At 44.8% G+C, this 21,568-nt stretch overlaps 1 protein-coding gene across 1 annotated transcript in view; it reads left to right on the forward strand.

The window, feature by feature from the left end:
* LOC120019078 (SAM and SH3 domain-containing protein 1-like) overlaps nucleotides 1-20,674 on the forward strand; it is a 309,614-nt gene extending 288,940 nt beyond the window's left edge. Inside the window, exons 12-19 of the mRNA XM_038962317.1 lie at nucleotides 1,941-2,073; nucleotides 3,022-3,191; nucleotides 3,425-3,634; nucleotides 5,509-5,659; nucleotides 5,827-5,955; nucleotides 12,649-13,757; nucleotides 15,924-16,055; nucleotides 17,912-20,674. Coding sequence (XP_038818245.1) covers nucleotides 1,941-2,073; nucleotides 3,022-3,191; nucleotides 3,425-3,634; nucleotides 5,509-5,659; nucleotides 5,827-5,955; nucleotides 12,649-13,757; nucleotides 15,924-16,055; nucleotides 17,912-18,172 — 2,295 coding nt within the window. The 3' untranslated portion in view covers nucleotides 18,173-20,674. The remainder of the gene's footprint in view (nucleotides 1-1,940; nucleotides 2,074-3,021; nucleotides 3,192-3,424; nucleotides 3,635-5,508; nucleotides 5,660-5,826; nucleotides 5,956-12,648; nucleotides 13,758-15,923; nucleotides 16,056-17,911) is intronic.
* Nucleotides 20,675-21,568: the final 894 nt, after the last annotated feature.

Genomic DNA, 21,568 nt, shown 5'->3' on the forward strand with positions numbered 1-21,568 from the left:
GCATCTAGCTTAGATTGTAGGACGGTCGGGGTGTTAAGCATGTCCCAGTTTAGGTCACCAAACAGTACGAACTCTGAAGCTAGATGGGGGGCGATCAATTCACATATGGTGTCCAGGGCACAACTGGGGGCAGAGGGGGGTTCTATAACAAGCGCCAACAGTGAGAGACTTGTTTCTGGAAAGGTGGATTTTTAAAAGTAGAAGCTCGAATTGTTTGGGCACAGACCTGGATAGTATGACAGAACTCTGCAGGCTCTCTGCAGTAGATTGCAACTCCGCCCCCTTTGGCAGTTCTATCTTGTCAGAAAATGTTATAGTTAGGGATGGACATTTCTGGATTTTTGGTGGCCTTCCTAAGCCAGGATTCAGACATGGCTAGGACATCTGGGTTGGCGGAGGCTTCTAATTAGGCTTCTAATGTTAACATGCATGAAACCAATGCTTTTACGGTTACAGAAGTCAACAAATGAGAGCGCCTGGGGGATGGGAGTGATGCTGGGGGCTGCAGGGGTTAACCTCTGCATCACCAGAGGAACAGAGGAGGAGTAGGATAAGAGTACGGCTAAAGGCTAAAAGAACTGGTCGTCTAGTGCGTTCGGAACAGAGAGTAAAAGGAGCAGGTTTCTGGGCGTGGAAGAATAGATTCAAGGCATAATGTACAGACAATGGTATGGTAGGATGTGAGTACAGTGGAAATAAGCCTAGGCATTGAGTGTCGATGAGAGGTTTTGTCTCTAGAGGCACCATTTAAGCCATGAGCAGTCACCGCATGTGTGGGGGGTGTAACATAAGGGCTAGCTAAGGCATATTGAGCAGGGCTCGAGGCTCTACAGTGAAATAAGACAAAAATTACTAACCAAAACAGCAATAGACAAGGCATATTGACATTAGGGAGAGGCATGTGTAGCCAAGTGATCATAGGGTCCAGTGAGTAGCTAGGTGAGCTGGAGGCACGGCGATTCAGACAGCTAGCAGGCCGGGTCTAGCAGCAGGCTAGCAGATGGGCCTCAGGGGAACGTCGCAACGGGAGAGTCTTGTAACCGTCCGAGGGGATTTTACGTCGGCAGACCAGTCGTGATGGATTGGCGGGGCTCCGTGTTGGCAGCAAAGGGTCCAGGCCAATTGGCAGAAGAGGTATTGAAGCCCAGGAATTATCTGATGGAATTCTTTGGCTAGCCGGGAGAAGGGCCTAGCTCGAGGCTAGCTCCAGGTTAACTGGTGCTTGCTTCCGGACAGAAATCCCCTCGGACGGTTACGTCGGTAGACCAGTCGTGATGGATCGGCGGGGCTCCGTGTCGGCAGCAGAGGGTCCATGCCAAATGGCAAAAGAGGTCATTGAAGCCCAGAGATTGCTTGATGGAATCTCTTCGGCTAGCCGGGAGATGGGCCTAGTTCGAGGCTAGCTCTAGGCTAACTGGTGCTTGCTTTGGAACAGAGACGTTAGATAGGAGTAGCCACTCGGATAACTGCTAGCTAGCTGCGATGATCCGCAGTAAAGGTTCAGAGCTTGCGGTAGGATTCCGGAGATGTGGTAGAGAAAAGCAGTCCAATATGCTCTGGGTAGATATCGCGCTGTGCAGGCTGGCAGGAGTTGCCTGGGCTGAGGTGATGACCGCTAGCTTCTGAAGGGGCTTTCGGTTCAAAACTGTAAAAATAGCAGATCCTTACCACATTGGGTGAGGCGGGTTGCAGGAGAGTATGTTCAGTCCGTAGATGGAAAAATAATACACATATATACGAAGAAAAACTAAATATACAAGGGACGGGACAAGACAATCAAAACAGACATCCCCACTGCTACGCCATCTTGGAATATGTGACTGATACTGTATCACGTTGACATCTGTTTCTCTCTCTCCATCTCTTTCTTCATCTCTCTCTCTCTCACCCCTCTGCTCTCCACTTCTACCTTTCTGCCCCACTCCCCTCACACCCTCCAGTCAAGCCCAGACGGGACTCCCAGCTCCCCCCAGTCCCCTCAGCCAGACACAGACTCTCTGGAGAAACCCAAGCTAAAGGCTGGAGGATCAGTGGAGAGCCTCCGGAGCTCCCTCAGTGGGCAAAGCTCCATGAGTAAGTACCCTGTGTGTGTGTGTGTGTGTGTGTGTGTGTGTGTGTGTGTGTGTGTGTGTGTGTGTGTGTGTGTGTGTGTGTGTGTGTGTGTGTGTGTGTGTGTGTGTGTGTGTGTGTGTGTGTGTTACAGTACACATTAAGACAGTGCACGAAGCGCGACACAAGGGGGCACTGTCATTACATCTCTCTTGCAACATTCTTATACAGACTTAACCCTTATCAAGCCTGCTGTGTCAGCTAGTATACATCTCATCGTCATGATCTGAACTCTATGTTATAGCTCCATGTCACAACCACACCTACTCCCATTGGAAGGTTCAGAGATGACATGTGACATCATCTGGTCCTATCTGGTGAAAGCTTCTTCTCACGTTGTGACTGACCATGATCTTACCCTGGCATGTGTTCAGACAACTTGCCTAGTTAAATACGGTTAAAAAAATATAGAAGTTGTCTGAACACATATATAATTATTCTATCTTTCTCTCATGTCTTGAGGTTAGAGTTAGACTAAGGTCTGTGAGGGCTGGGTTGATGTTTGTTAGTTATTTAATGAGAGAGAGTGTCCCTTGTTGACTGTTGTTGGCCTAGGCCCATAGGGCCGGAGAGGCTGAGACACAAGCTAATTATTAAATAGGAAGGCTTTTCTCTCTGCTTCCTACACTCATCATTACAGATCAGACATCCAGAGAGACATCCATGGGAAGACAGCAGCACGTTATATACACACTGGCTACAAGTGATAGGCTGTTATTAATGGGTATTCACACATACTCTGGCTTTGTGTGAATAGATGAGTACATCTAACTCTCTCATTTAAAATAAATTGATGTTCATTTGCTCAGTTTCAAAACACTCAAATCACATGAGTATTGAATACATCTATTTGGATGATATGAAATGTATATGTGGGGTTTGACCGTGTGTGGTCCTTGCATTGTGTTGCAGGTGGTCAGACGGTCAGCACCACAGACTCGTCAGCCAGTAACAGAGAGAGTGTTAAGTCTGAGGATGGAGATGACGAGGAGCCTCCCTACAGAGGGCCCTTCTGTGGCAGGGCGCGAGTACACACTGACTTCACCCCTAGCCCCTACGATTCCGATTCCCTCAAACTAAAGGTAACATACACTTACTCACCTCCACCTCCACACGTATCAACACACAGTCCCTACGGTACTGACTTTCTCAAATGAAGGGCAACACACAGACACTTATTGACTCATAAGCACAACCCTGAATTCATATACGCCCTCAACACCCTCTACACGCTGTATTCACACACACACACACACACACTTGATGGCTGATAGTTTTAGCGTTTTCTCATGTGAATGTGTTTTGTGTCTTCCAGAAAGGGGATGTGATCGACATCATCAGTAAGCCACCCATGGGGACGTGGATGGGCCTGCTCAATAACAAGGTGGGCACCTTTAAGTTCATCTATGTGGACGTGCTGAGTGAGGAGGAGGAGAAGCCCAAAAGACCCGTGAGGAGGAGGAGGAAGGGCAGACCTCCCAAACCCACCTCTGTAGAAGAGCTGCTGGAACGCATCAACCTCAAGGTACACACACTGGACACACACACACCTTTACACACACGCGTTTGTTTAACACACTCATAAACATGCACCTGTACATTGCACACGAACACACAACCCTATACAAACCTCACACACCAATGTGAAGGTGTTCTGTACAAGTTGAATAGTAGTCCTGCAACTTCCCTCCTACAGTCAGAATCATATCCCAGCCATCTAGAAAAAACACCCTGCCTCTTCTGTCAACCACCCAGCCTAGGCAGCTCAGCCTCCCCAGGGAGAGAGCACCGTAGGTGGGCTGTTTCTGGATGAGCCCAGCCTAGGCAGCTCAGCCTCCCCAGGGAGAGAGCACCGTAGGTGGGCTGTTTCTGGATGAGCCCAGCCTGATGAAGCTCTGACATGACAGATTACAGACTAGGCTATGTCCCTGGCTCTCCCCTACTCAAGGACATAAGTAACATAACGGTACATTATCATTGCCTGGGCAGAGCAGAGACTAAATTACAGGGTTGAAGACCTCCCATAAGTCTACTACTATCCTACTATATACAGTACATGTGCATCAAGGTACACATGTCATCTCCGTCGTCACATACGTAGTTGTGAGTTCGGGGAGTGGGGGAGCAGACTAAACACACGACCTCCTAAACCCACCCTTAACAACTGGTGACCATGCGAAGACATTATACTGAGACTGTGTTCCACCTTGTTCTGTTTTTGTTTCATGTCACGCTCTGGATAAATGAGTGTTTTTGGCAAGTATTTATTTAGATTTCTCTTTTGTTTATTTAAAAGGAGAACTAGGGAAAAGTTTTTTGTCCAGATTTGGTTAGCGAGTTCAGATACATTTACTGATGCAGGTTTACTGGTGATTGAATCAAGGATATGTACACCTTAAAGTGACAAGAAAAAGCTGACTAACAAAAGTAACAAGAGTAAGACGCCGTAATAACCTTGCTGACTAATTCTACATAAAACAGAGCTATTTGTGGTCAGGGCGTTCCTAAAAACACAACGACAAAGTGGAGTGCGCTTCGAAGTAGCCATCTTTTTATCTATGTTTTCTCTTTTGAAATCTTCCATTTCAACTTGATTGTAGGGGTGTCTTGGAGCAAATGTGCTTTTACCTTTACCAAATATGCTAGGATGTTACATGAAAGACGAAGATCCTTCAAATGAGAAGGTTGTGTAGAGTAGTGGTCTTTGGATTTGTCTCATCCTTCTTTATCTTAGCAGAAATAGAGCTGAAAGTCACTTTTAGCTAAGGACGGAAGTCTCCGTGGTTACAGTGGTGACATGCAGTCTGTGTGTATTGTACCCTTTAGATGTGTGGGTTGAACAAAACTTTAGACTGAACCAGTTTCCACAATCTCCTTGTTGAAAGTAGGAACCGATTATGATGGGCTGAGATGTTAACTTTAGCTGTGCCTGTTCCGAAACACACAGAGGGTGTAGTGTGATATTTTAGAGCGTGATTTCTGGTGTCCTCCCACCAAGAGATAACACCACAGGGTGTAATGACTAGCTTTGTGCTCTTGTTAAATTGTGTGTGTATCCTCCTTGTCGCCTGTGGTGAAAGGTGTGGTAGAGAATCTCCTCTACCTCATCCATCTCTTTCCCACCCTTCCCAACTCTTCCTTCCTTTTCTGTAGCCACATTGGTCAATTTCTTTTACCTCATTGTGTGTGTTTTTGCAAGATTAACATTTTGCCCGTGTCTTTAAAAACTGGTGCTAGGCCAGTTTATCTGTTTATCTTATAACAGTTACAGTCACGCAAGGGGTAGGAAAAAAATATCTGGAATCAGTTGTAAAGAACATGAGATAACCAGAGCCTCTTCTCTCCTCTCCTCTCCCCTCCCCTCCCATCTCCTCTTCTTTCTCATCTCCTCTCCTCCAGGAGCACATGCCTACCTTCCTGTTTAATGGCTATGAGGACCTGGACACCTTCAAGCTGCTGGAGGGGGAGGATCTAGATGAGCTCAACATCAAGGACCCTCAACACAGAGCTGTGCTGCTCACCGCTGTGGAGCTACTGCAGGAGTATGACAGTGAGTACACACACACGTGAACTCACGTGCACACGCACACGCACACACTCACACAAACCTTTCGCTTTGTCTGTTTGACTGCATTGTCTCTATGATTCCTACACTACATCGTTGTGTAAGTTTCTGTATATCTGACTATATGGTTTCTGTGTGTTGTGTGTGTCTAGGCAGCAGTGACCCTGAGCGGAGCGGCCTGTCAGGCTCTCAGGAGAAGCTGCTATCAGATGGCCACATCCTGGTGGGCGACTCACCACGTGACTCTGGCTGCTATGAGAGCAATGAGAACCTGGAGAATGGTAATGACTAGCCTAGCATAGCTTCCCAATAATGGGATTAGCCTGGTGTTAGCCTAGCCTGGGCCTAGTCTAGCGCTACAGTGACTGTGGCTCCTATGATTCCTCTTCCACCTCCTCTGCCATGCCATACATCTGCATTCTAACATGAACCGTCCGTCATCACTCTCCATTGGGCCAAGGCCAGCCAATCAAACCTCCACTCTTTATTTGCCATGTCTGTCTCTTAGCTCCACCCACTTCACACCCCCACTCACCTCCGCCCCACCTAGCTGCGTAATGTCATAGTGAGGGGAGAGATGCACCCCCCATCTCGTTTTTTCTGTTTCTTTTTCTCATTGTCACTCCACTCTTTCCACTGCTCTCTCCATCTCCAGGCTGTCTCTGTCTTCACTGCAGAAGCCCTATCCTAAGGGACAAGGCCCTAACCCCCAGGCCTAGATCACTAGTCTACCCTACAATGGGGCCCTATGTACAAAGGGAACAACACCCCACATCTCAAATGCACCCAACTACTCTGGTCAACTCAATCCCAGTGCCGATGTTCCTCCCATCTCACAATGGACAGAGAACCCCTCCTCCTACTCCTCTTCCTCCGCCCCAGGAGGTTGAGTGGTTGCTGGGAGACCAGACCGATTATGACACGAGGGAGTGTTTCTTTTGAAATGTGTTATTGTAAAAGCGGAGATCTTGTAAAGTATTAAGTCACTGCCCAATAATTGACTGTAGTATGGCTCTGTAGGTGGTGTGGGAGTGGACCACTCTGCTTCCATTAGCCTAGTGCTGGCTCAATCTCTGTTCTACCTGCCATTTCAAGTCACTTAAAAAAAATGTTTATTTTTAATAGTGACCATGTTACAAAATGATCGTATGTGCCTAAACAACCCCCCAAAAATCTTGGATTAAAATTTGTTATTTTTATGATAGTGGATATATATATAAAAAAACAGCTTTTCTAATTATGGAATTGTATTTCAGATCTATATTTGTGAGAACGTTTAGTGTATAACTCCTTAAAAATACTGTTTTGCTTTCCGCCTACAGTTGAGTTCTTCAATCATTACTCATAAACCTTTGCTTGAATCATTGACTTCTCTGTCTATGTTTTCTCTCTGTTCTGTTCTATGTGTGTGTGTCACAACGGTTGTAAAAGATGTGCAATCTGCTACAGTAGAAATTTTAGTTGTGGAATAAACCACTTCTTTTATTGAAGTTACTTTGGCCTGCTTGCTTCATTTAATGTCTCCTTCTTTCTTCGTGTCTCTTTTTTCTCCTTCTCAGTCGTTAACACTCCTCATTAGCTGCTTAACATTCAGTGTACATTCTGCATTTTAATTCTGTTTTGTTTTAATTACTGTGCCTTTACTCAGTCGCTATGATAATCCAATCTGCGTTATTCTGCCTCATAAATTCTCTACTACAGCCATACAGATGTAGGATCTTAATTTGATCAACCTGTTGCAGGACAATTTCCTGCAATCCAGGAAAACTTTCCTGCAATTTTAAACTTGTCGTTGTTTAAAATGTACTGGGAAGTTTGTCATTTTGTAATTTCCATTCATTTCCACAAAATGTATCCTACAAAAATTTCCATTAATTAGAATCCACATAATAATTCACATTTTCTGTTGACGCTGGATTATTTTCCTGCTGTAGCAAACTGGCTCAAATTAAGATTCTACATCTGTACCTCTCTTAACCATCCTCTTGCATGCATTATGACTTTATACATACAGTACCAGTCAAAAGTTTGGACATGTCACGTTGTATAGTGATCGGAGACAGGCGCAGGAATACGTAATAGGGGGGTTTTATTACTCACCCCAAAATACAACATGTCATGAAAAAGCACAGGGACGAAGCCCATAACAAATACATGTGTAAAATATACAGGGATGTAAACAAACAAAAGAGCGATGTTTAAACCTCTAATAATAACACGGGACAAGACCCGTAATAACACAACACGGAACGAGACCCGAAATAACAAGTGCACAATACACGTAGCACGAAAGCCGAAACAACAAAGCACAGGTACTCACAAGACCAACGGACATGGGAACAATAACCGACAAGGACAATGGGGAACAGAGGGCACATAAATAACATACTAATCATGGGGAATGGGAGCCAGGTGTGCGTAATGAGACAAGACAGTCCGGGGTTGGTGGTAATGAATCCAGTTCAGTGACGTAGACCTCCGGAGCTGGTGAATGGAATGAGCAGCAGTACCGGGGGGATCCGTGACAGGACACACCTATTCATTAAAGGGTTTTTCTTTATTTCTACTATTTTCTACATTGTAGAATATTAGCGAAGACATCAAAACTATGAAAAAACACATATGGAATCATGTAGTAACCAAAAAAGTGTTTGAGATTTTTCAAAGTAGCCACCCTTTGCCTTGATGACAGTTTTGCACACTCATGGCATTCTCATATAAAATATATTTTGATTTGTTTAACACTTTAACACTACCCTCTGTAGTGTCTTGTGGTCGGAGGCCGAGCAGTTGCCATACCAGGCAGTGATGCAACCAGTCAGGATGCTCTCGAAGGTGCAACTGTAGAAATTTTTGAGGATCTGAGGACCCATGCCAAATCTTTTCAGTCTCCTGAGACTAGGCGTTGGGAATAGGCGTTGTCGTGCCCTCTTCACGACTGTCTTGGTTGTTTGCTGGTTTGCTGGTGATGTGGACACCAAGGAACTTGAAGCTCTCAACCTGCTCCACTACAGCCACGTCGATGAGAATGGGGGCGTTCTCAGCACTCCTTTTCCTGTAGTCCACAATCATCTCCTTTGTCTTGATCACGTTGAGGGAGAGGTTGTTATCCTGGCACCACGCTGCCATGTCTCTGACCTACTCCCTAAAAGCGGTCTCATCGTTGTCGGTGATCAGGCCTTCCACTGTGGTGTCATCGGCAAACTTAATGATGGTGTTGGAGTCGTGCTTGGCCATGCAGTCATGGGTGAACAGGGAGTACGGGAGGGGACTGAGCACGCACCCCTGAGGGACCACCGTATTGAGGATCAGTGTGGCAGATGTGTTGTTACCTACCCTCACCACCTGGGGGTGGCCCGTCAGGAAGTCCAGGATCCAGTTGCAGAGGGAGGTGTTTAGTCCCGGGGTCCTTAGCTTAGTGATAAGCTTTGAGGGCACTATGGTGTTGAACGCTGAGCCGTAGTCAATGAGTAGCATTCTCACGTAGGTGTTCCTTTTGTCCAGGTGGGAAAGGGCAGTGTGGAGTGCAATAGAAATTGCGTCCTCTGTGGATCTGTTGGATCTGGTTTGCAAATTGGAGTGGGTCTAGGGTTTCTTGGATAATGGTGTTGATGTGAGCCATGACCAGCCTTTCAAAGCACTTCATGGCTACAGACATTTAGGCAGTGTTCTTGGGCACAGGGACTATGGTGGTGTGCTTGAAACATGTTGGTATTACAGACTCGGTCAGGGACAGTTTGAAAATGTCAGTGAAGTCACTTGCCAGTTGGTCAGCGCATGCTTGGAGTACACGTCCTGGTAATCCTGTCTGGCCCTGCGGCCTTGTGAACGTTGACTTCTTTAAAGGTCTTACTCACATCGGCTAACGAAAACGTGATCACACAATCACACAGTCGTCCGGAACAGCTGGTGCTCTCATGCATGCTTCAGTGTTGCTTGCCTCGAAGCGATCATAGAAGTCCTTCAGCTTGTGTCACTGAGCACCTCGCGGCTGTGCTTCCCTTTGTAGTTCGTAATAGTTTGCAAGCCCTGCCACATCCTCGGAGTTGGTGTAGTATGATTCAATCTTAGTCCTGTATTTACACTTTGCCTGTTTGATGGCTCGACGGAGGGTCTAGCGAGATTTCTTATAAGCTTCTGTGTTAGAGTCCCGCTCCTTGAAAACGGCAGCTCTACCCTTTAGCTCAGTGCGGATGTTGCCTGTAATCCATGGCTTCTGGTTGGGGTATGTACGTACAGTCACTGTGGGGACGACATCATCGATTGACGAAGCCAGTGACTGATGTGGTGTACTCCTCAATGCCATCTGAAGAATCCCGGAACATATTCCAGTCTGTGCTAGCAAAAGAGTCATGTAGCTTAGAATCTGCGTCATCTGACCACTTCCGTATTGAGCGAGTCACTGGTACTTCCTGCTTTAGTTTTTGCTTGTAAGCCGGAATCAGGAGGATAGAGTTATGGTCAGACTTGCCAAATGGAGGGTGAGGGAGACACGTCTCTGTGTGTGGAGTAAAGGTGGTCTAGAGTTTTTTTCCCTCTGGTTGCACATGTAACATGCTGGTAGAAATTAGGTAAAACGGGTTTAAGTTTCCCTGCATTAAAGTCACCGACCACTAGGAGCGCCACCTCTGGATGAGCATTTTCTTGTTTGCTTATGGCCTTATACAGCTCGTTGAGTGCGGTTTTAGTTCCAGAATCGGTTTGTAGGGGTAAATAGACAGCTATGAAAAATATAGAAGAAAACTCTGTTGGTAAATAGTGTGGTCTACAGCTTTTCATGAGATACTCTACCTCAGGTGAGCAAAACATCGAGACTTCCTTAATATTAGATTTTGTGCTCCAGCTGTTATTTACAAATAGACACAGACCGCCACCCCTTGTCTTACCCGAGGCAGCTGTTCTATCTTTCCGATGCACAGAAAACCCAGCCAGCTGTATGTTATCCATGTTGTTGTTCAGCCACGACTCAGTGAAACATAAGATATTACAGTTTTAATGTCCTATTGGTAGGTTAGTCTTGATTGGAGCTCATCTATTTTATTATCCAATGATTGCACGTTGGCTAATAGGACTGATGGTAGAGGCGGATTACCCACTCACCATCGGACAAGGCACCCCGACTTACGTCCGCGATATCTCCGTCTCTTCTTCATGCGAATGACAGGGATTTGGGCCTTGTCGGGTGTCTGAAGTAAATCCTTTGCACACACACACACGAGGCAGACGCAAAGGATTTACTTCAGACACCCGACAAGGCCCAAATCCCTGTCATATATATATACTGTATATACTGTATATATTGGACATGGTCTTCAGAGCATAACTGTTACATAACTGTGATCCACGTTGCATTGTCATACTTGTTTCTCCGGACATTACAATGAGCTACAAAGAGAAAACTACAAATGTACCACTATCACAAAGAATCAGCATTGCTCAGTGTCTGTGTTTAAATATTGATTTATTTTGAAAAGCAGACATCTGACTTTGGGGTCAATATTTATTTATTATGCCCTGATAGCAAGTCTTAAATATCTATTAAACAAATGATTGGAAGCTAGCATGAGATAGGGGATAGCTGGGCCAAATATCAGGCAACATTTTGGGTGAAATTGTCAGTAACAAGCACATTGAAACACCACATTAACTTCAATGATGTCAGACTGACTTCAATCTGCATCAATCTTTCTATGCTGTCCAAATTAGTAGAGATAAATGACTGATTTGTGTATGATGTGTGTGATGTCATTTCACTATTCATTATTGCATGAGGCTTGCCATATGGTATCTAGTGCTCTTTTACACACTTGTTCATGTTGTTCCAATAAGCCATGATGGTTAATTGGCCTCTAACCTCCTACTTTTATACCTGCGTCTGAAATTGTATTATGATAATAGCACCATCTGGATTGGAATAAGAAAGTATAGTCCTCCATAGAGCTGGGACGATAAACTGGAAATGATCTTCACTGACCACTATGGACATTTTGTTGATATCGTTCATACCGATGAATAACCTACAGGGTTATGAAATTTGAAGTTTGAAATGAAGTACTTTTGCTAATATGGGTGATTGTTAAAGGGATAGTTTGGGATTTTCCCCAGAGTCAGATGAACTCGTGGATACCATTTTTATGTCTCTGCGTCCAGTATGAAGGAAGTAAGAGGTAGTATCGCCAGCTAATGCTAACTAGCTTAACGCAAAGACTGGAAGGTGTAGAGTTTTAATGGTAATACAAATAAATACTGTGGTGCACATTGTTATAAACATATCATTCTATATATCGTTATCATGATAATTCAGTAAATTACATTTTGCTATGGATTTTTGTCCATATCGCCCAGCTCTAGTACTCCACATCTCCCCCACTTGGCAGTATTGCACTCATAAGGCTATAATCACAAAAATATAATTTTCTTGTTGTTGTTATTACTCTAGCTAGTTAACCGTAACGCGATCTAGTTTTGTCTTAGCTATGTCATACCCACATAAACATGTGGTGTAAGTAGAATATGCAGTATGACATGGATTTATACTGTAACATGCATGTTTTCATGCTTTCTACTGACAGATAACCCATGACCCTGTGTCCAACTGTACTCTTAATCATGATCAACATTCTGATGTAAGGCCGTAGTGGGTCAGAGGCTGAACCACAGAAGAGGAACACTTCAGTGTCACTGCTGTAAAGCTCTGTGTGTGAACGGGGTTGTTTCAGATTCACATGTCCTCTTAGACGAAGTTCACATTCACAGCTGATAGTGATAAATTAAAAATGCTGTACAAATGGCACAGAACCCATAGTGACATGAAACCCATTACATCCAATACATGCAGTAAGTACACCTCAGTATTAGTTCTCAGTTTTGTTATGTCCCTATCCTAAATCTGTTTTAATTCAAAGTCTGGGGATATGTTTATGCAACCGTTCCCAGCTCTAAAATTAAGAGGGATATGTTTTACTGTGTTTCAGGCAAGAGCAGGAAGACATCTCGCTCCAACCGCTCCTCTGCGGGCCTTCAGTCCCCAGACTACCCCACCCTGCCCATGACCCAGTCCACTGAGGCCCTGCAGCAGAGCAAGCTGGAGCGCACAGCCAAGTTCACAAAGCACTTCTTCCTCAAGCCCACCCTGAGGGGCTTCAGCCTGCTGGGGCTGAGGAAGGGCCCCCGCCGGACCCGGACCCCGATGCCGGCCAGCCGCAGCTGTGAGGACCTGGACGGGCCCCCGGAGGCTACCGGCCCCCGGGCCTGGAAGAGATCCCACTCCCTCGGGGACCTCCACTGGGAGCAGGCCTTCGACCAGAAGAAGGACTACAGCCTGGAGCTCAAGCCCGCTAAAGGTGTCTCCAAGTCGGGTAACAGCAGCAGGGTGAAGGGCCTCCAGGGTCATGGAGATGGGGGTTCATCACTGGCTCAGAATGGAGGGAGTGCTGTGAGCCCTAAAGGGCGTTCTGACCAACCCCCTGTGCCCTCCCAGCTGCCCCTCAGACCTCCCTGTCCCACCGCACCGCTTCCCCAGCCCCAGGAGACCCTCCCCAGCCCGCTCCCCAGCCCTCCTGAACCCCAGCTGAGGGAGAGGAGCATCCGGACTCACCCCAAAAAGCCCCCAGTGCCCCCTCCCGTTCCAGTCAAGAAATCCAAGGAGCGCCTGGCCAATGGGATACGCCACCGCTCCCTTGTCCTTTCCTCCCCCACTCATTCCTATACCTCCACACACTCTCATCCCCCCAGCCCTGTCATCAGCAGCCCCAGTGCTCCAGCCCTCCCCAGTAAGGCCTCCAGTACCCCTGCCTCCCCCTCTCCAGCCAGCACCTCTCCAGCCTCCCCTGCCTCCACCACCGCCACCACCGGCTGTCCAGAGCCAGAGGAACCAGGCACCCCCCCAGCCGTGCCCCCTCCCTGGCTGTCTGACCTGCCCGAGACGGCCTGCCCCCAGGCTCAGATCCAGGGCGGTGGTGGCAAGATGGTGGTGGCTAGGAAGGTGTCCTATGCTAAAATGGCTGTCGATCTCCACAGCGTGCTGGAGCAGAGACTGGAGGCCGAGGGCATCGACCTCACAGAGGAACCCTACTCAGACAAAGTCAGTTACCACCACAGCCTGTATCTATGGTTATGTACCTGTTATTACTGTGTAGAATACACACACACACACGAACACACACATCCACCACAGCCTGCTTCTATGGTTATGTTCCTGTTATTACTGTGTAGAATACACACACACACACCCATCCACCACAGCCTGTATCTATGGTTATGTACCTGTTATTACTGTGTAGAATACACACACACACCCATCCACCACAGCCTGCTTCTATGGTTATGTTCCTGTTATTACTGTGTAGAATACACACAACCACCACATCCTCACTCACACTCACAGGCCAGTTTGTCACAGCTAGGGGTTATACAGGACACACGTAGATGTGGGTATGCTTCATTAAGACCATCTCACAACTAAAGAAATTAAAGAAACACTTTAATAAACAGTGCAGATTGGAGCACTGGCCCACTCTGTGAGAGAGTACATTAGAAGTCAGTGTAGGAATCTACTAAAGGACACACTCCAGGTCAATAAATACATTATTAGAAGCATTAGAAGGTTGTGTTTTTGTCTCCTGGCCGTCAAGGCCTTTTGATTCTGCGTTTTGATTACTGCACTCAGACATAACAAGACTGGATCCTGTATCCTGTCATATGGCTCTCGCTTCCTGTCAACAGTAGTAGTGGGTTGCTTTGGTATCCATACAGCAGAAAGAAACATAGATAAAAAAATAGGGGGCAGAGAGAGAGAGAGAGAGAGAGAGAGAGAGAGAGAGAGAGAGAGAGAGAGAGAGAGAGAGAGAGAGAGAGAGAGAGAGAGAGAGAGAGAGAGAGAGAGAGAGAGAGAGAGAGAGAGAGAGAGAGAGAGAGAGAGAGAGAGAGAGAGAGAGAGAGAGAGAGAGAGAGAGAGAGAGAGAGAGAGAGAGAGAGAGAGAGAGAGAGAGAGAGAGAGAGAGAGAGAGAGAGAGAGAGAGAGAGAGAGTGAAGAGAAAATGAAGAGAAAATCTTCTGTAGGAGGCTGAAGCTCAGTGAAGGCAGGCGGCTTGGGGTTATTAAACAGTCAGACACCGTGCCGGAGCCAGACAGACAGGCAGACAGACAGTCTACAGCACTGCACTGTACTGCTGGCTTTATATTAATGAGGAATAATGCTGCAGTGCAGAGACACTGTCCAGTCACTAGGGGTGCCGTCTTCAGAGAAGGGCTTTGTTAGGGTCAGACAGGACACTTGGCTGTGGCTCTACATCTACATACACCCTCCATCTCTCTATTCCTTCACCCTGAGTTGCCTTCGGTCCAGTTTGGCTGGGTTGTCCTGGACTGGCCATGACTCCAGGTGTCTAGAGCTTTTGACAGAGAGAGAGAGTGTTTTAAAAGTTTTCCCCACTGAATTCCCTTTTATTCTCTGTTCATGCATGGCAACCATTGGCTAGTCTAGTCCACCTATGACATGTTATGGGATCTCCCGCATCGTTTGCTTGTCTCTGTCTCTGAGCTTATCTCCCAGCCAATGGGCTCGTCAGTTGGCCAGTGTTTTGACTCGTTATTTCACATTATTAGTCTACTTCAATCCCTCATGAACAGACAGAAACTGGGCCTCTCCAGACTCATAATGTTTAAATGAGCAAATAAAGTGAGAGAGCTAGCTCCTACATCAACCTCTGGTGTCTGAGCTGTTCGAAAACATTCAGTTCTAGAGACTTAGGTTGACAAACACTGTGACCGTAGTCAATAAAAGTGCACAGTACAGTCTGCATTTTCTGTTTAGATCTGTGACTTTATGGTGTTGACTGGGGCCGACAGACATTTCTATTTAAACGGAGAGAGAAGTCACTATGGTTTCTGATTGGCTTGTCTAATCTGGGCGTAGGCTGTGGGGGAGAGATTTCCACTAGCCCTTTAAATATGGGCTTAAGTTTTCTCTGCCTAGCATCCCAGATTTATTACAGATTTACTTCAGGTCATGGTTACTTAGGGTTTTCATGGTTTGGGGTTTTAGTATCAGTATTGAGTTGTCGTGCCCACAGGGATAGGGTATCTATCAATGGAAATCACTCCTCCTAATGTGCATGAGTTCTCATGCCAACATTTTTCAAGTGTGTATGCGTGTGCGCATGTTTGTTTGTGTGTATGCATTTGTCTGTGTCCCTCTCCTACTCTCCCCACTCATCCATAGTCTCTCTCCATTTCTCTCTCCCTCCAGCATGGTCGGTGTGGTATCCCCCAGCCCCTGATGCAGCGCTACAGTGAGGACTTGGAGCAGCCAGTGAAGGATGTGGCCTCCAACATGGACCAGGTTCGCGTCAAGCAGCTCCGCAAGCAGCACCGCATGGCTGTGAGTACTTTATGGGACAGATTCAATAAGCATTTACATGGCCTTCAAATCAAAGTCAATTTGTCACATGCGCTGAATACAACACGTGTAGACCTTACAGTGAAATGCTTACTTACAAGCCCTTAACCAACAATGCAGTTTTAAGAAAATACCTACAAAAGTCGACCAGGGCAAAGTTAGCACCTGTTCTTTTCCTCTGATGATATATTTAATACATGTTTTACTGTAGTGGGCTAAAGCAGAGTGTTTCTTGGTAGTCTTAAACAAATATGGTCTTAGAAGACCCCTGTACCAAAGCAAATCACATTTTATTGGTCACATACACATATTTAGCAGATGTTATTGCGGGTGTAGCGAAATGCTTGTGTTCCTAGCTCCAACAGTGCAGTAGTATCCAATAATTCACAACAAAACACACAAATCTAAAAGTAAAATAACGGAATTAAGAAATATATAAATAATGTCGGAGTGGCATTGACTAGAATACAGTAGAATAGAGTATATACATATGAAATGAGTAAAACAGTATGTAAACATTATTAGATATAGAGATATAGAATTGAAATGTATTCAATTTTGAGTTTGCATCCCAATATTACACTTTATATACGGTACATTCGGGAAGTATTCAGACCCCTTCCCTTTTTCCACATTTTGTTACATTACAGTCTTATTCTAAAATGGATTACATTTTAAAAACAATATACACACACAATACCCCATAATGACAAAGCGAAAACAGGTTTTTAGAAATTTTAGCAAATTGATTAAACATAAAAAACAGAAATGCATATGTATTCAGACCCTTTGCTATGAGACTCCAAATTGAGCTCAGGTGCATCCTATTTCTATTGATCATCCTTGAGATGTTTCTTCAACTTGATTGGAGTCCACCTGTGGTAAATTAAATTAATCTGACATGATTTGGAAAGGCACACACCTGTCTGTATAAGGTCCTACAGTTGACAGTGCATGTCAGAGCAAAAACCAAGCCATGAGGTCGGAAGAATTGTCCGTAGAGCTCCGAGACAGGATTGTGTTGCGGCACAGATCTGGGGAAGGGTACCAACACATTTCTGCAGCATTGAAGGTCCCCAAGAACACAGTGGCCTCCATCATTCTTAAATGGAAGAAGTTTAGAACCACCAAGACTCTTCCTAGAGCTGGCCGCACAGCCAAACTGAGCAATCGGGTGAGAAGGGCCTTGGTCAGGGAGGTGACCAAGAACCCGATGGTCACTCTGACAGAGCTCCAGAGTTCCTCTGTGGAGATGGGAGAGTCTTCCAGAAGGACAACCATCTGTGCAGCACTCCACCAATCAGGCCTTTATGGTAGAGTGGCCAAACCGAAGCCACTCCTCAGTAAATGACAGCCGCTTGGAGTTTGCCAAAAAGCAACTAAAGGAATCTGACCATGAGAATCAAGACTCTCTATTTTTGTACATTTGCTAAAGATTCTAAAAGCCTGTTTTTGCCTTGTCATTATGGGGTATTGTGTGTAGATTTATGAGATGGAAAAACTGTTTAATCCGTATTAGAATAAGGCTGTAATTTGACAAAATGTGGAAAAAGTCAAGGGGTCTGAATACTTTCCCAATGCACTGTATATCACAGAAGACTGAAATATAATAAAACTGTTTGACATGGAAACACCAGATTTTCTGAGTGTGTTTTTATTTATTTATCAATTATGAAATTATAAAAAATATGAATAACATTCCACCCATGAGGCCACTAGAGGGCGATTTGATCATTTGACTGCAGGAAAGATTACTACGGTGTCATTGCTATGTTTTATGTATAAATCTTTTTTACTTTTTTACAAAATTCCTAAATGTTTTTCCCGGTATTCCTCAGATCCCGTTTGGAGGTTTGACAGAGATGTGCAGGAAGCCACTCTCCCCAGGTCACGTGAGCACCGTCTCTGATTGGCTCGTGTCCATCGGCCTACCCATGTACGCCACACCGATGGCAGCTGCAGGATATGACACGTTGGGACGTGTGTCCTCTCTCACAGAGAGCAGTGTGTGGGAAGCGGGGGTGCGGGACGAGAGGCACGTCCGTAGACTTGTGAGCGAGGCCCGATTGGTCAGCGCACACAGAGACGGACAGTCGTAACCGTGACAGTGGAGCCCATGCAGGTGTAACTGGGACAGTTGAACGGCTACGGCACAGTTGAGACTAAAGCACAGTTGCAAATAAATGCAGAACTGAATAACTGCGACAGTGACCACAGCACAGCTTCCAGCACCTATTGAGACTTTTGACTGGACTACGGAGTGCGGGTGGTTTGCAGTTGCAGCCCAGCTAACGCTTGAGACTTATGAGCAGCAACCTGTTCTTATGCCCCCGTCTTTATCAATATGTCTCTCTTTCTATTCCTTTCTTTCAGATGTTTACGGTGAGATTGTTCCGACTGCCGAGAACAGTTATCAGATGCCTTTAAAACTGACTGTTCCCTTCTGAAACATCCCCCCAGTCTTAAAATACTGAGAACTGCCTTTGAGGAAATTAGCACACTTTTCTTAGACTCTTTTTTAAAACTCTCCTTTTAAAGACTAAATTATGTTTTTTTTCTGTGTTTCAGAAGTGTTTGCTTTGTATCTCTTGTGCAAGAGAAAAGCACTAGAGAGTAGTAAGAGGATGTAGCTTGGCCAAAGCAATTTCTTTCAATGTGCAGATTTCACCTTTGTTGTTAATCCCATTGCTAAATGCTACAGTAGATTGGAGAACATGGTTTATTGCAGTTAACACAAAAAAATAACAAAACATGAAATAGGCAAACATTGCTGTTATATTAAGATTTAAATCCTTATTTTCTATCATGCTATAGTGTTTTTGTAATATACTGTACCATATATTTTAATTTCATGGTGTTTTTACAGTATGTGTTCAATAAGTATTGTGTGTCTGCTTTGTGGAATGTCAAAGTCTGAATGTCAGTCATTGTAAGTATAAACAGTCAGACAGATCTCGACATGAGTTTATACAGTATTTCAGATTACATTGCAGATTTCAAAACATATCTTGGTTGCATGTAATCCTCCAATATGTAGGTCCTTACAACAAGACTATCTACACAGTACCGCTCTAATAATCTTCCATGGGAGATCAGCTTTTCTTTGCAGACAATATCGTCTCCATATATCTATCCAGGCTCATTTTAAGTTGCCTAACCATTATGTTAAAAAAACAATTAGATTAATACGTATTCATGTACTCAGCATTATAAATACAGTAGGCATTTCAACCCCCATCTTTGACTAAGGCTTGATTCCTCAAAGCCTCACCGGGCCAAAATGTTTTGAATGTGCTTGTAATGACAGTGATTGTTAGTAGAAGACACACACACATGCACACACACGCTAGCAGCCACATAGCTCTGTCGGGGGTGTCCTTGCTGTTCTTGTTAAGCACAGATGTTGATCCACATGAAGTCTAATTTAAACACAGTGTTCAACAGCCAGCCATAGACCAGCTCAGTACTGCAGACCACAGAGACAGACTGAGACATGATGTAGATGATCCACTCAGAAGGAGGGGCAAAGAGGAGGACTACAGCTGTTCCACAGAGACCCAGCTAACAGCTGGTTTATCATGTCCGTCTGAGCCTCTCTTGGAAGAACAAGAACAAGAACAAGAATAAGAAGAAGGGGAGTGTCTTAGAGAGAGACACAGTCAGGGAGTACAGATGAGAATGGGAATGTACTGAATCTCCATTCACTGACCAGCAGACCAGACCTGTGAGTCCCTAGCAGTGGATTCCTAGTCCAAGACCGGTGTGAGTGGATCCACCTACGTAATGTCATTCTAGTTATGTGAAGTACTTCATATTGCAAACAATATTCAAGTCTTATCCCTTGTCTCGGGTTTCAAAATACAAGTTTGCAGAGTGGTGTAACACAGGGGGGCTTTTGCAGTGGACACTCGATAGAAGTTTGATGCCTTTTCTCTTCAATCATAGTGGTGCTCCAGGTTAGCTAGGGAGACACTTGTAGGGGGAGTTTTTAAAGAAACAAAAATACCTAAAATTTAAGATGTAAAAAATACTGTCACTGTAAAATGCACTTTAGAAAGTAAATAAAAAATGTTTAAGCAAAATTGGCAAAATGTTCTTTAAGTCTGTAAGCAGACATTTGTTTTCAGGTAATGTAAAGGGTTTGATTGAATGGGTTATACTGGGATTTAGTTATCTTAGTATAGTTCCCAATGCCAAGTCAATGTACAAATGTAATTAATAATAGTTCATGAATTAACCTGTTCCAATGACTTAACTTCCAATTTACTTTTGCAGTCTTACAGAAAACGTAATTACATATATGAAATGGTTAACAAGAGTTACACATTCTGTATATGTAATTGGTATTTAAATAACTTATTTTGGGGCTTTTCATATCAACTGTAATTATTAGCTGTACTATACAAATAGCAATACCTTCCTGCAAATTGCATTAGCCAGTGAAAAGCTACAGTGTTATTGTAAAATATAAGTGTACAAATGATTTAATTTGGTTTCAACTAGCTAATGATTGTCTATAAAGATTTTCTTGTGTATTGAAACAAAAAATGATGTCTAACTATTTGTCATTCTGAAATATAATAAAAACGCTATCGCCATGCTCTGTGTTTACACACACACACACACACACACACACACACACACACACACACAACGCACAAACTCACCACTTCTGTGTGATGCGAGGTGTGGGCAGTGAGATTTATTGGACTATTTGACTACTGTGGCTAACACCTAAAACCTGCACCACATGTTGTTCTGTGATTGCTGAATTTCTTATATTAATCTTCATTTTATGTGCGGATAATAAGTCTCAGTATACAATAACAGGCATTGCATTACCAGACTGGATTTGATTAAAACTCTGGATCCCAACACGGGATCAGTCTGCTGAATAAGAGCAGAGGCTGATTTCATTTCTCTGCGGTTTGGAGAGGGAAGAACAATCTGATTTACTTTTGACCCAAGGCTGCCTGGCATGGATGGCTGCCTGGCATGGATGTCTGCTTGGCGGGGGTGGGAGTGCAATCAGTGTCTGCCTGGCATAATTCATGAATCCCCTATCTAGCAGGTTTTCCCATGTAGCTCCCAACCAGGGGTTTGAAATAGAATGCATTCTGTTGTGTGTAGTTGTGCCTGGCTTGGAGCGATACTGTTCCTGTCCCAAGCAAACAGGTTCCAGAACACATTTAACCCCCCCGTTTCCATAACCATGGGAAGTAGGGGTGCTGAGGGTGTTAGGAGTGCTGAGGGATAAAAAAAAAGTATAAGAAATTACAAAAAGTTTCCACAAGATTTGTAAACTAGGCCTTTATTACTCCTGTATGAGCGGAGACCCCCCCCCTCTTTTGACCCCCAACGCAAAACATCTTGCGGCCATGCCGTTTCCATTGGCCTTTCAAATTAGGGCCAAATTCTAACTGCCCACCAAGGCCAGCCCAACCCGGGTTGAATTTAAATGCCAATGAAAACAAGGTTTTATTCTTTATACACAT

This window comes from Salvelinus namaycush, chromosome 24 (assembly GCF_016432855.1).
Source record: "Salvelinus namaycush isolate Seneca chromosome 24, SaNama_1.0, whole genome shotgun sequence".
Taxonomy (NCBI): Eukaryota; Metazoa; Chordata; class Actinopteri; order Salmoniformes; family Salmonidae; genus Salvelinus; species Salvelinus namaycush.